The sequence below is a fragment of the Hetaerina americana genome, unplaced genomic scaffold (assembly GCF_022747635.1).
Source record: "Hetaerina americana unplaced genomic scaffold, ioHetAmer1.1.p SCAF_2, whole genome shotgun sequence".
NCBI lineage: Eukaryota > Metazoa > Arthropoda > Insecta > Odonata > Calopterygidae > Hetaerina > Hetaerina americana.
Window position 1 is genome coordinate 53,794,325 of NW_027286763.1, and position 17,870 is coordinate 53,812,194.

At 38.6% G+C, this 17,870-nt stretch overlaps 1 protein-coding gene across 9 annotated transcripts in view; it reads left to right on the forward strand.

The window, feature by feature from the left end:
• The window catches only part of eag (ether a go-go), a 604,077-nt gene that overhangs the window by 549,711 nt on the left and 36,496 nt on the right, over positions 1 to 17,870 (forward strand). For 5 of the 9 annotated variants that reach the window (XM_071584540.1, XM_071584544.1, XM_071584541.1 and 2 more), the window contains exon 8: positions 17,196 to 17,630. In XM_071584540.1, coding sequence (XP_071440641.1) covers positions 17,196 to 17,630 — 435 coding nt within the window. The remainder of the gene's footprint in view (positions 1 to 17,195; positions 17,631 to 17,870) is intronic. The other 4 variants (XM_071584543.1, XM_071584547.1, XM_071584546.1 and 1 more) reach the window with 1 other exon arrangement.

A 17,870-nucleotide genomic window follows, 5' to 3' on the forward strand; every position in this document is an offset into this window, starting at 1 on the left:
AAAGAGAATTGTCCCGGCAAGTCGAAAGATCCGTGGTCCAAGTTCCGGTCAAGGAAACTTTTTGTACGCTTGTTATCTGTTCGAGTCCACCTTCCCCAACATTCCTGTGTTTTTACCTTATATGTGTCCCTATCCCTTTTCCTGTATAAATATACGCTGTCCAACACCTCTCCCAAGTAGGTGGAATAAATTTATTTGTATGTATGTATATATATATACGTATGGGTATATATAGTTATGCATGCAAATAATGAAAGCATCGCAACATTAAGAAGGCATGTGCAATAATGTTACGGTAACTTTGAGGTAATTACTGGAAACTTATTTAATATATTTTGAACCCCGGTTGTATCATAAATGTTAACTTGTAAAATTGAGAATGGCAAATATTGAGAAAATATTTCTATACTGTAGAAATAGATTTACCTTTGGCAATGGGAAGAAGGGGAATATTGGGGACATGGCGGATAACGCATCGATTGAGTGGGTGGATGAAATAAAGTAAAATAAAATTTCCTTCGCGTCAGTCCTCTTCCCCTACCTTTCCCTCTCCATCCCGAAAGTGGTCGCGAACATTTTATCTGTGTCGCATTATTAACGCCCTCCCGAGTGACGAAAGCCCACATGGATCAGCGCGGGGAAGGGACCGAGCATCCCTCAGTCGTCCCCACCCGCGCCGTACAGGCAGAGCCGTTAATGACCGCCAAAGGTCGTCCAAAATGACGTGTAAAGCTAATCTTCGACATAGGTTTAACCCTCCCGAGTGACGAAGGCCTCACGACGGGCCATCCGAAGGTATAGCCTAGATCCATGTAGTATATTCCCCCCTCCTTCCCCGAGTTCGTTATAACCCGTACCAGTGTTACTATACAAACTACGTACCAGTGTTACTTATAAACTACGTACCAGTGTTATGTTAACGAAATAGTGTATCCTGATTGTATCGTGGACAGTGCGTTCGGATACTGGCAGTAGGGTCTTGTGTTCAAACTCCAGGTGATATCTTGACACACATTCTCAACTAAAAATCCTGTCTGCGTAATTATTCGTTTGGCAGATTTTCCTGGGAAACTACAGGCGGCACAGAGAAAGGAACTGGCCAATACACCTTGAATGTTTGCATTTCACAACTGGAAGCGCTTGGTGCGAGACAGGGCTTACCCTCAACCATCGTATAATAAGTTTGGATTGATTACTTTGGTTTGGCTATTAATAGCACAAGTTATTAATTTCCTTTGGTCTGCCGGAGCATTATTTTATGTGAAAATCTGATACAGACATATGTGCAGCACAGAGAAATTAACATAAGTGGAAAATATTATAAATAATATATTTTACTACAACAAAATATAAATCATTCAAATTATCAAGGGTAGCCGACGGATTTGCCCAGCCAGTGTTTTGCGCACATTCAGATAGGGCCGCCCATGTCGGTATGCAGGATCGTGGAGATAGTTTGTAGTCATCACGTTGTTCATGATTTCCCTTCTTTGCCACCGTGGAAAGTTTTATTTTTGCTTTGACAGTGACAATGAAGTGCGGGCGAACACATCAATCGCATTGTGCATTAATCTCATTCACCCACATTACTCACTAAAAGTCATTTTCCAAACGTACCATAAAACTATTTAATAAACTTAAATGCCTTAACCTTTATTTTTAAAATTGAATTTTGATTTTATGAAAAAGGCATTATTAGTCTGTTTTAACCCTTGGATGTTTCAAGAGGGGCAGAATTAAAATTAATTCCACTTTTCTTTGGATTCTTCACAGTCATTCGCCAAACTCATTCATACAAACATTAATATGAATGCATTCCTGCTGAACTTATCGATACGACAAAAGATCGAGCACTACTGGAAGTATGCTCACTTTTTCCACATGCATGCGTCGAACTCTTTGGTTTTTATTGCAAACTGATTTTATAATTAAAAAATTCAGCAACCAACTCAATCTACACATCTGTCCCAAAAGAAACTTTGATTACCTAAGCCAAGTTATCGTATGTATTTAGTTTCAATACTCTAGCATTTAAATATTTGAGGCGTTTGTAGCAGCAAATCGTGCAGCATAGCATCTTGGATGAAAGTATTCACTATAATATAATGTTGTTTCATTTAAGTGCACCGGGTGAATAATTATACAAAACATTATATGGTTAGGCAAAATTATCTTCATTTCCAGAAAAATCAATCCATTCAAAAATATACGGGGATTAATGCGGAATATGTTCATACTTGAATGAAAAACGAAACACAACTACACTTTTGAGTGTTTGCCTGCTGCAGCACATCTTCAACGGAATGAAATAAGATTAATAATGCAATACGATTAATAAGGGAATTAAAATAAGATTCGTTTGTTTATTTTTGTTAAAGAAAATCAGAAATATTTTTGATTGTTTAAATTTTAAACCTTTATATGCCTGCTTTGATAGTATAGATATTTCTTAAAATGTATTGGATTAAAAGGCATCTTTTTCATTCAAATTCCAGTTTCTCCAATGACCAACTGGAATCACAACGTTTTAAGCCATTTTCAATGCGGAGAAATGGTATATTAAATATAATTTAAATGTTATTAATAACGATGTAACAATTTCAGAGCGTAAAAATCATTCGCCTTGACTGGGACTCGAACCCAGATCCCTCAATATCCGGTCGAGTGCTTTAGCCACTTACGCTACCGAGGCGTCCTCTTAAACTCTGAAACTCTGAGTTATTAATAACATTTTCAATTTTGCTTTGTCAATCTATGAATATTTTCATATTTTTGAAACAGACATGGCATTATAAATATCAAAATATAAACTAATGTACATTTCCACCTTTTAGGTTTTCCAAACTGATAGTAATTTTCCAATTTTGTTTGACAATTTTGTCTCATCGTTCCTCGGGACTAAACCTTTCGTTTTCCGAAGGTGGGCTTACAAATTTAGAGAGCATTTTGACAAGACGCGGGATCAATGAAAGTGGGATGATTGCCATGTGAATCCGGTGCGTGAGTTCATAGTGGAAACGGCAGTCAACGTGAGGCTGTCAAACCGGGCTGCCATAATGGAGTGGATTGATAACCGAATTTTTGCTTACACAGTGTGTCTGAGGGATATCTGAACAGTCCGAACTCGCATTATTATTTTGACAGTTTAATGAAGTCCCACACATACCTATAGGAACGATTTTTTTTTCGCTCTAATTCCGATTTTAAGTTTTCATCAGCACTCGACGCTGTCGTGTATTGGCTGCCTCAGGATATCCGGGTTGGGGGGGAGGAGAAGGAGGCAGGGCTCGTATCGTCAGGGCCGCAGTTAAGGATTTGACTGGTATCCGCAACGCTCGAGCCCTTCCAGGATACATCACAGCTCTTGAAAAATCAATTACGCGCCAGTCGGAAGCACGCGATAACTGAAAACAATTAATCATTTATGGCCTTTAATTTTCGCATTTTTTTTCTGAGGTCCTCCATCGGCAAATATTTCGCCTGTAACTTAAATGTTATTTGTATGCATATGTAAATAGGCTTTTTAACGTCTCGCAAAAACGGATTTCGCTGTAAATTTAAAAAGATACGTGAAGTTGATCGCATCCACGTCCAACGCATTCGCACCTAAGCAGTATGAGAGTGCAATAAATGGTATTTCTGTGCTGCATACCTATTACTGCGTGGATTCTAAGAACACTTGAACAAATCACTATGCCAGGGTGGTAAAAATATCATTTTCAAAACTTATCTAGGTGAGTTGTTAATTTTCACGATCTAATGACGTTGCTGGCATCTTGAACAAAAGAGCGAGCTTCAATTCACCATCAAGTAAAAAATATCTCAAGATTGCATGGGTGTATCCCTATATTCACTGAACGAAAAGGACTGACGACACTGTTTTCTTGCAGGTTGCATATTGAGTCCGTTTGCTCCAATAATTCCATATTTAAGATTTCAAGTGCAAGTTCCACGTCGTTGAATCTAAGATCACTTCAGCTTTGAAGGCGACTGCAGCGATAACATATTTTTATCAGCCTTTAATTTACTGAGCGTCCTTATTGAGGAGGAGTCCTCATCTTAAAAAGATATGCCGTTGAAAAATTTTATTTGTTGGGATGAAACATTTTGTAATGGTCCTCAGCTTATTTCATTTCTCTCCCTTAAAGTCAAAGGCGATCTTCCAGAATACTCTAATGCTAATGCTCGGAGTACCATTTGCATGTAACGTGGTTCCCTCGACGAAAATGACGTTTTCGACTACAATCGCGCCAAAAAAAATAGTGAAACCTTGAATGAATCCTCCTTATTCCTATCGTTTGTCGGATGATTTGGCCTTGTGGAAGGTAAAGAAAACATTTCTCTTATACTTTCTTTAATCCACACTTAGTTGACGGAAACGCGCCCGTATAATTTCTTCATGTGCGATGGAATTCTCACAACAAATAATATTCGCAAAGTCGGTCCCTATTACTTTCCGAACCCTTCATTTCCAAGCATTGTATCACATATGAGTACTTATCAGAGAAGGTAACTAGCAAAGTCGCTAACGGGCAAAGACGGCCGTCGGCAAAGCGCATGGTAGGTCCATGGATCCCTTTTAAGAAAGATCACTTCTTTCCAAGTGCATAGTGATTTGTAACCCTCAAACTACAAGCACGCTAAATACACATATATCATAAATCCTTTAACTTTATGTAAAGGATAATTGCATGTTCGTCTGCCTCGCTTTTTCAGAATTCTGGGTGATGTACGACTCAGAAAATTGAAACTGAAATATCATCACCAGATGAAACTAGTGCAGTTTTGCAAAAATATCTTCAAAAAGATTTTTAGAATTTTCCAGAAAAAAACTTCACTTCGTGGAAAACCGCTCAAATTTTTTACATGAATTCCTACCAACATAATGAGTCGGAAAATGTAAATCACATTGAAAAATTCAATATTTTGGAGTTTTTTTAGGTCTCATAAGTTTAAATCTGTAGACAAATTTGCACACTGATACAAATCTAGCATACGTGTGAAAGTTATGCTAAGTTGTAGTTAATCTATTACTTTTTTGTAACTTTTCCGACCCCATTTAAAATTTCTTCGAAAGAGGCTAACATACAAAATGGAGGTCATTGGCATACTGAAACTGATAAATACTGATCACAATATTGCAGTGCTACAAAGACCGAATTTCTATATTATACTCCTAGGGTACATCATTCAAGGTTTCTTTCATTGGGCCAGGTTTTTTTAAGAGCATGTCTCTATGAACTTGAGATTTGAAGTTGGATGGTTGATTAACGATTTATGATAACCGGATAAAATCCAGAGGAGAATATCCAATTATTATTTGACTCTTATCATATATATTTTATCATTTTGTAACTTCTAACTTAAAATCTTTGTTTTTTAAAACAGATAGCCTCCATACTAACAAACTAAGTTACAATTTTGCCTATTCTCTGAATTAAAGTGTTCAATGTTCGCAGAGGTATTAATGCCAATAGCATGAATTCCTAAGGAGTCAATATCAATATTTTCAAAAATATTTGCTAATTGTAGGTACATGCGGTATCTTGCGCCAAAACTTTTAAATTCAAAATTCATTAAAAATGTCAATTCTTTCCGAATTATCTTGCTGCCATTATTATATCATTGACACAATAATAATAGAAGATACTTCTCTGAACTAATATTTATTATATAATCAAATAGATCCTGAGAGAAGTAGTATTATCCTATGTATTTAAATGCAAAAGTTTGTGCTAGAAAATACCGTATCCGGAGGGCACTTATAACAAGCTATTCCACAACTGAAACTATGAACTTTATTTCAATTTTTCAATAATAGAGACATGAAGGTTTTATCTGGGAGTTAATAAAACGAACTCTCTAAGTCATATGTAGTATTATTCTTTACAGTGATTTGTACCACATGTGAGTAGTATGATTTTACTTCTGTACGAGATCAAATTTTTCCAAAATTAAAACGGTATGTCTGTGAAGTCAGCTTGTAGCTTAACTAAATTGAAAATTTATTGAATATACTTTAGCAGGGTTATTTTTTTGAACTTACGTTCTTTCATCTAGAAAAAATGGGCAACACATCAAATAATAGTTACACGAGTCACAGGTGTTGTGTAAGTTAAGTATTAGGAGTCTAACAAAATTAATCTGATAAAATGTTTCTCTCAATAGTAAACACGATTTCCGCTTTATACGAGTATTTAAGTAGCTAGTCCTCTTAAAGTAAGGGCATTACTGTACGGAAATATGCATTTGAAAAAGAGATGCGGTGATAATAGAGATTCGACTTATTTGTCGAGGAAGAGCACAAAGGAGTGACGAGGAAATTTCCGTTGTTGGAAGTCGTTCATGACGAAAACAATTTCCGTTTGAATTGAACAGACTTAAAGACGATATTTTTTATTTCCTCCAGTAGAGATGAAATTATGAATTCAAATACGCAATTTCTAACGATAGGTGCCTCAGCTACAACGATTAGTGCCTCAGCTACAACGTACGTTGATAATGGGTGCAAAAAACCAAAAGCCAGATTACAATTAGTAAAAAATTTGAAAGCCCAAATATCTGCAAAGAGTGAGTTCAGTACTATACAAATAAACAGCAAAATAAAAGTGCATATAAACCACTATTTGTGTAGTACAAAAAGGGAATATAAATTATTAGTGGGTGGTACGGAAATTACAGCTTTTACAAGTTTTTTTTAACTATTTTTTTTAATTTTTCTTAAATGATTTACTTAAATATCATACCTCAGGCTTGAATGTTCTATCCGAAGTAGCCTGTCGATGTGAAATATTCGAACATTTTATATTTCAAACATAATTTTAAAAATATTGGCAGTACATGTAGCTCAGGCTCTTGAATTTTAATAAAAGGCACACGGAAAAAATTAGTAATCTACAGCACAACATTACTTTTTTAAATCATTGTGTGTTAAATATGTCTTCATGTTATACATTAGATTTAGGCTCAATGCAATAATGTCTTAAAAAGTATTGTCTCGGTGCATTTTTCACACGCATAAGGTCTATCCCAAAAGTTGTATGACTTACTTTTTCCCGGATAGACGGACGGACGGGCGGCGGTTTCCCTGACTGGGTTCGAGGGAGGGGAGTCTCAGAAAAGGCTAGAGGCTGGTGGCAGTTGGTTCCAGTCTTTGCGGAGAGTTGATCGCTCGATTGCGAAACCTCTATAACGTGACCTCGTTACGCTCCGTCATGAACCGGTAATTGAAACTGCGCTACGACATCAAATTGCGTAAAAACGGGCTTAAACGGGAAAGTGACTCATGACATGCTCAAGAGAACTTATGGTGATAACGCCAAAGGTAGATCGGGTGTTTTTGAATGGCAGAAGGTGTTTCGGGAGGGGAGAGAAGATGTAGAAGACGCCGAACGTTCAGGACGACCTTCGACCTCAAAAAGAGACGAATATCTTTGCATGGTTTTTGATGAACTTGGCATCCCTAAAAGTGATGTCCATCCACTTGCGACCGAAAACATGGGCATGAGAAAGGTATGCGCGAAGTTGGTGCCGCGATTGCTCTCGGGTGAACAAAAGGAAACTCGCGCGTGGATCTGCCAAGGGTTTCTGGATTATATGAGTGAGGATCTAAATTTTCTAGACAATTCCCCTCCAGGCTTCTTCCTCTTTCCCCGCCTCAAATCCGTACTGAAAGGTACTGACCACGGCTTTGTGAAAGCGTTACAACAGGCCGTGACCAGGGAGCTTAGCAGCATTCCAGGGACCGCCTTTCAGAAGGCGTACGAGGCGTGGAAAACCCGCTGGCAGCGGTGTGTGGACGCACAAAGGTGCTACTTCGAAGACTTTGGAATTAATATATCAATTCAAGAAATAATACTTTTTTGATTGACTCGGTCCTACCATTTCTGGGACAGACATTGTATTCGCCAATTTATAGCACAAATAAAAATAATTGTTCTTGCCCAAGGCAGAATGAGTAGTGTTTTTCAGAAGTTCTTGGACTATGCTTTGTACTTACATGTAAAATATCAAAGAAGATACCGTTTAGAAAGAAAAAGACGAGGCTCCATGAGACTGGAACGGTTCAGATCATCAAACTATTTTGACTTGACCACGGGCAGTACTTTGCCACTATTGCCTTACCCGCTGTCAAAATTTCCCACATCAGTTGATGGTCACCTGGCTGACTGAAATATAGGTGTAGAGTTTTTCTTAAATATTCAATATTGGCTGTAGGACTGACACCTTGCATATCAACGTGCATCGTTATTGGCCACTAGCCTCACTAATCCGGTGGGAAGCTTCCCTAAAGTAATTCTGATGAGGATACTTAACCAAAACCCTCCGTTCGTCCCAATCAACTACCTGTCAAAAATAGTGAAATTACCTGTTTTTAATCGTCTGTGTCACCCAGAAGCGCGACAGAACCTACAGTTCTTTAGCAAGCAGAAATTAGCTCACTCTTGGAATGACTCAGGGTGTCGATTATTTTTTCAATTCCTAGCTTGCTACCGTGACAGGTTATTAAACAACAAATCACTTTTATGGCGTCAGAGTTTTGGTAGAACGCCCGAGAAAACAAATCTAATACCTCATCGAATGGGAAACATCTCCCTCCCCCCCCCCCCCCCCGTTTACCAACGCCGCCGTCTTCCTCAGTCTCGTTGGTCATTATTTCTTCTCGGGGCACCGACATATCGACAGAAGTCAAAAGAATAACTTTAATAGCCCTCATATTTATTTTTTTATTTCTCCTCCCTTCCCTCAAATAGGGGAAGGAGAGAGGAAAAAGAGAACATATGTCTAAAAACTCCTATCGGAAATCGTTACGCACGCGGACGAGCGAGTGGAAAAAATGTCGCGCATTTCGACCGGCCGCACGACGTGAGGGCGAGGAGGCAAGGGGGAATACGGAGGACTTGGGCAGAGGTCCGGGGGGAGAGGGGGGTTGGGGCCCCCGTGGGTGGTCGATGAATTTGCGGCGGGAAACGCGGCGAATCCGCGATCGGCGGTCTGCGTTTGATGATGGGCACGCGCCGCCACATCCCACTCTCTCTCTCTCCCGTGGAGACTCTCAGAGGGCGCGCGGAAGGACGATTTTGACTGTCACTGCAGTGAACTTACCACGGTAGCCTAGTGGGTGGGGCGTATTTGTCTATTGATCGAAACGTCCCGGGTACAAAACCCGAGACCGGCGTGGCGGGTGATTCATATTACGGAGTAAAATGAGCCGTAACACACGAGGGGAGGACGAAAAGAGATCGCAAGAAAAAAAATCCTATCATGTTTGGATAAGGTATTATTTGAATCCACGGGTGTCCTCGATGGAGGGAACGTGTCCCCATTAAACATTTCTTGGGGGTTTTCCCAAAAAAAATATCCTTCAAGGCTAGTGAAAAAAAATATTTTTATACTTTCGCTTTCCTTTGATCGAGTTTCTCTTTAGAAAGACGAAAATATCATGAAATGTCTGAACGCGAAATTACTCATAATATTTATCGTGGAGGTGATTTACTTAAGTTTAGGGTTTGCCGATCTAGACAGGGTCAAGCATTAATATCCAGCCCTCCCTAGTATCCGGATGGAAATAAACTCGTCCGCGTTCTACGTGGATAGAAAGGGTGGGCGCCTGCGAGAATGAATTGCAAATTGACTACCGACAAATTGAAAGCCTGGCGTAGCAAATTTGTTCGCGCATCGTGTGTGTGTATGCATTTTACTCAACCGTATGCACTGGTTTAAAAAATCAGAACAATTGGTAGGCCAATCGTATTCTTGCCAAAAACACTATTCAGTCCCACCAATGTTTTGAAAGCCGTCGGATACAATTTTCGGATTCAGTCAATACAACATTCTACCGTATATCTCCTTCATTGGCTAAGCTGCTCTGATCATAATCATAGTCAAGTGCTCTCTCAAGTGCTGATTTTCATGAAAATTTCTCAATTTAAATCAATTTCTCAGAGATAATTGTCAATCAAGCAGAAATAAGTCCAGAAGTAGGGGCTATTCTATTTTAACATCAAAGACCTCCCGGGTAACATCGCGTAACAACACACATAATGTGTCTTTACTCGTGAAGACCATTTTGAAATCTACATAGCAGAACGATGTGATGGACTCAAGAAAATCTGTATTAAGTTGACACGAGGCATAGGTGTACAACGAGATGAGTCTTAGAATCTTCTTAAAAAAAACACAATAGACTTATTTCCTAACGTATTGTAATATTGTAGCCACTAAAATCTTGCTCACGATGCCACTAACAGTTAGAATGCGCAGTAAAGGTAGAAAACTGGGCTGTTCTAGGCTGAAGTTCATAATTAGCGTGTCTATGATCATCTATGGTTAATGAGAGAGCGATTTTCGAAGCGGTTTTGACCAGCAGACGCGAAATTACGCCAAAAGTTGACTTTTCCTAACCTTATCGTATTTACTATTCGCTAAGCTCTCCGTTTTAAAGTAGCTACTGAAATAATTATCAATGATAATGTATTCATACTAGTTTTCTCCTTGCCTGTTACATCGAGTTTTCCTGCTCCGGCAAATATGCGTGCACAAAGAAACTACCATCTGTGTTCGTGATTTTGGCTGAAAATTTGGGAAAAATCGAGGAGTGATAGCTTCCGTGAGCCCTCTCCCTCAGCACCATTCGCATGTATACTAGGGCCGTACATGGCTTAGGTTTGTGCTAACTGCAATAAATTCCTCCCGTGAAGTAGAAAAGTTATTCATTATTGTTCGTCGTTTCAAAAGTTTCATCGTCAGCATGATATGAAAAAGATAATTATATGAAGTACTCTGCATTGTCGGGTTTCACCGCGTCGTTGTTTGATTCAGACAACAGTTTCGCCGAAGTTGCATTCGGCGTCTTCAGGTCATCTTCTTCGACCTGAAGACGCCGAATGCAACTTCGGCGAAACTGTTGTCTGAATCAAACAACGACGCGGTGAAACCCGACAATGCAGAGTACTTCAAACCACCGCCGCAAAAACCTACGCAGCCAAGATAATTATATTGCTATCATATATTTCCGCATAAAAACTAAGTGGAAAATATTGATTAATGGTATTAAGAAGAGTCATTTTATCAAACGAAAGAAGTCAAATTATATTTTTGATTTATGTCATGATGTGCAAAGGAATATGACATGCATTCATTGTTAAAATATTAATTATTTGTCATAATTTTTTTGTTGATATTTTCAAACCTTCTGGCTGGTAGATTATATGAAATTCATACACAATTTTAGAGTACAATAAATATAGCAGTTTAAAGAGCAGTATAAACCCCTAAATTTACAAGACAGGCCCTCCCATGTTCCAGGTATATATTCGATTGAATGAAAAATTATTACCCTATAGGGATGATAACTAACACTACCCGCCTATTAAGAAGTTTAATTAAGAAATCAGCAATATTCACGGTGCAGATACATATCCCCTACGCAAGTATTCAGAGTTTTAAGTAGATGTTCACAGATTGATTGCAAGCACTCACTTGGTCAAAAAAATTAAACATTGTTACGTTTCATACATATACATATATATATATATATATATATATATATATATATATATATATATATATATATATATACATATATATCCCTCCCATAGACTACATCTTTGACTTGGTGGAAGGGATTGTGCGTTCCGATGACCCTTAGAGCTGTGATGAGTGCTGGAGCAATGATGATTTCTCCTGAGTAGGTCACCCATGCCTGATAAGTCGAAGGCTAGGAGAAAGACGAAAGGTCCACGCAGCGTCTGTTCTTCAGTGAGGCGGCTGCAAAGGCGTCTGACCCCAAAGGAGTAGCTATTAAGAGATGATGTCACGTTAAAAATATTATTGAGAAAGGCAACGGGAAACCAAGTCAATTATTATCCCCGAGACTTTTATGATGGACAGTATGGAGAATATCAGTCCTGGCAACTACGGGTCTCGGCCAAATAGGCCGTGTGTCTTGCCCGGCAGCGGGAGAGGCAAGGTTTCCGCGGTCGTCATTTCACGAAAACCTTGCAAAGGAAAACCGACAGCAGAAGCACAGAAAATGCAGAAGAAGAACACCAAATTAGCTTTATTAGGAGCTTGGAATCTTAGAACAATGTTGAGGGCAGGAAAATTAGAGAATATTAAGCGAGAGATGGGAAGAGGAAGTACAGATATATGCGAGGTGAGATGGACACATATACTAATACAGGTCTATGCGAGGTGAGATGAAAGGATGGAGGGGGTTACTAGAGTGATAGCTATAGAATAATATGCGTTGGCGGAGACGAGAGCCAACGAGGGGTTACCATAATATTTAATAAAGGGATTGGAAGAAGCGTAGTCAACATATAGAATATTACTACTGGAGATAAAAATATGACTGAAAAACTTGGTGATTGTTCAGGTGTACATGCCACCAAGCAATCATAAGGAGGATGGAGTCGATAGGATATAAGGTCATTTAAAGGACTTGGATGGAAAATTGGATGAAAAGTATATTGATCGGCAGTGTGATGTTGAAAACTGTAATAGAGGGGAGAATTCTAGGCAAATGAGGAAAGGGCAGGAATAGGATAGGGATTTTGGACGGGATGAAGGGAGGAAGGAAGTACACAGAGATGAAGAGAGATTTGTTGCAGAGTGGGATGTTGGGTTGTGTTTCATTAGGGGAAATAAAATATTTATTAAGTAGTTGTGCCCATCCAAAACCAACCTTAACCTGTAGATTACCTAATAATAATATGTGTTTATATGTACTTTTGTAACACCTTCATTCCGTCCAACATGCCCATCATTCTATTTCTACCCCTTCAACGCTTGCGTAACGTTCTCCCCCCTCCCATCACAGTTTCAAACATCCCATCAAAACGCTGCCTTCTGTGCATTTCTCCCAACAATACCATCACCTCTCCCACCATGCCAAGCACTTCCTCGTTTGTTTCTCTTTCTGTCTACTTCACGATCCTTCTCCACACCTACATTTCAAAAACTTCCAAACTACGTCAATCGTCTTGCATCAAAGGCCATGATTCCTCGCCGTACAAAACCTCGCTCCATTTCAAAGTTCTTAAGAGCCTTTACTGAACATACTTACCAAACGTTCCTCTCACCAATTCCCTTCTCTTTATGAAAGCTTCTTTACCTAACGTAATTCTTCTTTTTACACACATATATATATATATATATATATATATATATATATATATATATATATATATATATGTGTGTGTGTGTGTGTGTGTGTGTGTATATATATATATATATATATATATATATATATATATATATATATATATATATATATATATATATATTCTAATATTGGTAACTATTTTTGTTCAAAACAATTAATAGATATTTAAATTGCTCCACCTGCTCTCTTGGACTATTTTAATATTATTTTAGCTGTCCGCTTTCTCAAAAACTACATAACACTTTTTTTCTTTGCTTTTATTCCCCTCTCATACCTATCGCACTAACTTCCTAATCTATTGTACTGAGTAATGCTGAAAACAGCTTTTCTGACTGGAAAATTAAAGCTTGATCCTCCGTAAGTCTGACTTAATCAACTGTCCACTGAATTTCATTCGTAGCTCCATTTCTCCCATGCCTATAATTTCCTCCACATGCACGTTGAAACACGTGGGTGATAGATGTCGCCATTGTTTAGCCCCTCTTCCTATCACTGCCCAATTCGACTCTCCATCCGCCACTCTCACCTGCGACGTCTTACAGAGTGTTGATAAGTCGCCGATCTCTCAATTCCACTCCTATGAGTGGAATTGAGGATTGAGGAATTAGGGAATGGCATATCCACTCCTCGTATTTTCTGCGATATAAGTATTAATTTTATCTACCCAATTCAATCTATTGAATGCCTTCCCAAAATCTGCGAAACAAGCAAATGCATCCTGATTGTACTCCTTGTGCCAATCTATTATTGATCTCATTACTGTTATGGTATCACGCGTGTCTCTCTCCTTCCTAAACCCAAATGTATCGTCACCATTGTAATTATTTTCCCTCTTCCCCAACCTCTCATTGATTATCCTTAGTACCACTGAAGCTGTTGTTCAGTGGTACTCACATATAAAATTCACTTTCCCTTTTTTTGAGTAGGTTCTAACACAAATCTGACAAAATCTACCGGCTGAATTCCTCCCTCATAAATGCCACAAATTAGTCCATAAAAGCTCTTCCCTCCACGATTTCCTTAATCCTTAACTAATCCCGCGGGAATGTTACCTACCCCCACGGTCTCATTTTATTGTTATTCCCTCAATGCCCTTTCTATCAAGACATCAACTAAGTCTGGCCCTAAGCTATCCACATCGATTTCACATATCTAAACTTGCTTGCCTAATATCCATGCCTTTTCCCTTCAATTTTTTTGTTCGATCAGTAATTTCCCTGCCGTATGTCTAATAGTGTGCACGGGTTTTCCCTTCTTATTTTATGATAATTCTTTCACCATTATATATAGTCAGTCTATTTCTCCCTTCCTTTGAAAATATTCCATATTTTTGCAATTCATCTTCCGCCACGCTTCTTTTGTTTTGTTAGTTCCCCATCTTAGTTAATTACTGAACCCTTTATACTTCCTTCTACTTAACTCTTGTGTTTACATTCTTGCTTTTTTTTCTCTTATCATGCTTCTTAGTTATCTCTTCTGTAACATGACTTTCTTATCCTTTTCCTATTTACTTTATCTATAATTTCGATTGCGGTTTACGATAACCCTTTTTTGATACGTTCCCGTTTTTCTTCTATGGTTCCCGACACCCTTTCTTTTCTCATGGTTTTCTCAACAGCCTGCAGATACACATCCCTTATCTTTCCGGTTAATGCTCCTATATTATATGTTCCCAACCGCCTTCCTTGCTTTATTTACTTTTACCTGGCGTTACACTTCAGTTGCATTCAATTATTATCTGAATTCGAATTCGTTCCCGTAAAACTGTTAGAAGTAATACTGTTTATGCCTAACCATAACTGAATTTTTTCTGAATCCTTAGGCATTTTCCATATATTTCATCTATTTTTTCATTGCCTGCCAGGAAAAATTATAATTTTTCCTGCCATATAGGGGTCATGAGAACGCACAAGCCCTTCCACTACGTCAAGGTTGGAGTCCAAGGGTAGGATAAATGTAAATGTATATATATATATATATATATATATATATATATATATATATATATATATATATATATATATATATATATATATATATATATATATCTATTTCTATATATTTATTTATATTTATTCATAAACACGGTGTATTAATGTTCTTTACGGTATTTATACGCCTATAGTGCCCTCGAGTTCACACCTCTCTGAGGTTTTTCATGCATGGTGGAGATATTTTACATAATATTACTTTGCAAATTAATGTGACATTCAAAGATATATTAACAAGAACAGGTAATCCAGGGACCGCCGCACTAGCCTCCCACGGCCCTCTCCCACCCTCCGCCCCCACTTCCCCCCGAACATCCAGGAAGACATGAACTCGCAACGCGCGCGCTTGTTGTGCGATCAAAGGGGAGTTAGTGCCGCCTACTCCCGGCCGCCTGCCCACGCATGATTGATAGACCGGGGAATTCCACCAATACCCCCGGGAGGCTGTTGGCCATGCAGGAGAGCGAACGGTTGGAGTGCTGGCGGTGTTCGAATGGTTTGAAGGAGACAGGAGTACGAACCGGAGGCTTCGCGTGGTCAAATTAGGTTCACTAAAACCATCGTGTCCATTACTAAATTGGTCTGAAAGGTCATGCGTAATATTTTACTGGAGCCCTCCGCCCTTAAGTACGCATTCCGTTTCAGTAAGCTAGCTTATGTAAGCCGTAGTTCCTGTGTTGAAGCATAAATTTGAAATGGCTTGGTGTTTGTTCCATTGCAACTATACACGCTGTTATGCGTATATATTCATGAGTCTCTGTGATATAGATGTTTAAAAACATAGGAACACAAAGAGAGGAGAGCCACGAATTTAGTTTTGACGTTTCGATCAAACGGCCGTCATCATCAGATTCTGATGATGACGGCCGTGCTGTCGAAGCATTAAAGCTACATATGTGAGTGCCCTTTCTTTGTGTTTTTATCTTTTGAAAATCTATATCAGAGTTTTTAGATATTTGTGCGTCGCCGAAGAGCGTTCTATTTCGAAGATATATATATTCAGGGGCCTCAAACGCAGCTCAATATGTGACGCAGCAGTGTCGGTTAGCCTTCGCGAATCCCTTGCACATAAGAAAATCTTACTGTAGCCGCAGATATCAACGGGTTTGTGAAATTTTTACCCTTGTGTGAGCGACTTAAAACATAATTGAAATTCTTTAGAAATGTAAGCTAATATTTAAAATATTGCTTTCCGTTTTACTCATTTATCTGGACAGTTAAAACTTAGTTCTATTTTTAGCGCAAGGAGATAACTGATGGATGAAATCTAATTTAGTAAATGAAGTTCAACCTCAAAGTCGTTGTAATACTCGTACTTACAGTTGCTAATAGTCTTCGCTTTCATCCTCCTCTGTTGTACCTTTTTAAGCCTATTTTTTTGCAGTTGCTTTGAAGTATTTGGTGAGTACAATTATTTTTAATTTAAACTGATTTGTACGTTTCAATAAAAAAGTTGAATTTTATCCAAAATATTAGTAGGAGGGGAAGTCTTATCAATGCTAGATAAGGCATTATTACTTTTTGTTTTCACGTGTAATAGTAGCTACAGATTAAAAATACTGTCATCTATAAAGAGCTGGCAACCAGTTTCTGGAAAATTTTCAAATGTTAATTTTTATATTAACGAGTAAAATGATATAACAATTTCATGAGTTCAGCGCTAATTTTGACGCATGGCAAGATAGCGCTGCCTCTCCGTCTAAGAAAGTCATGCATTGTATTTTTTCAAATCATCCGGTACAAACGAAATAATTACACGATTGGAATTAATTAATAAAAAATACATTCTATGCAGTGAGAAAAAATAATATAGATTGCTTTGATATCATCCTCCCAGGTTTTAAGTACGGATGTTAAAATCACCATTTGTCACATTGATTATCCTGAAATTTTTTGTCAACTTCCTTCTGTACATTAACATGCACGAGAAATTGTCGATCATGGATTGCTTTCTCTTAATTTTTAAAATGGCCAATGTTTTTATACGTGGTGTTTCCATCGGCAAAATATCTTAAAACTCTTCTCTTCCCTTCCAGATGATGAGCTTGAGTGCGGACGTGCTACCGCAGTATCGTCAAGAAGCCCCCAAGACCCCGCCTCACATACTCCTCCATTACTGCGCCTTTAAGGCGATTTGGGACTGGGTCATTCTTTGCCTAACCTTCTACACGGCGATAATGGTGCCCTACAACGTGGCCTTCAAGAACAAGACGTCGGAAGACGTGTCTCTGTTAGTGGTGGACTCGATAGTCGACGTCGTGTTCTTCATAGACATCGTGCTCAATTTCCACACCACGTTCGTTGGCGCGGGGGGCGAGGTCGTGTCCGACCCTCGCGTCATCCGTATGAACTATTTAAAATCCTGGTTTGTCATTGACCTCCTCTCGTGTCTGCCTTATGATGTATTCAACGCCTTCGACCACGACGAAGATGTAAGTAGTTGTGTCTCTGGTGGCGACTATGACGAGAATGTAAGTAGAGGCCGTAAGGGGGGTGGGGGTGGTGGCGTCAGTGATGATGTCACTTCCTCATACTCTTTTTTTACATACTCTCATTATTTACTGCTATATTATAATATATATATTTATATATCTCTCTCTTTTATTAATACAACTATACGTTTGGTCACCATTAGTGCGTTGTTATGTTGATTTCTTTCATTTCAAATGACCGTTATTTTCTGTTGCCTAACAGTTTGAAAGTTTTCACTT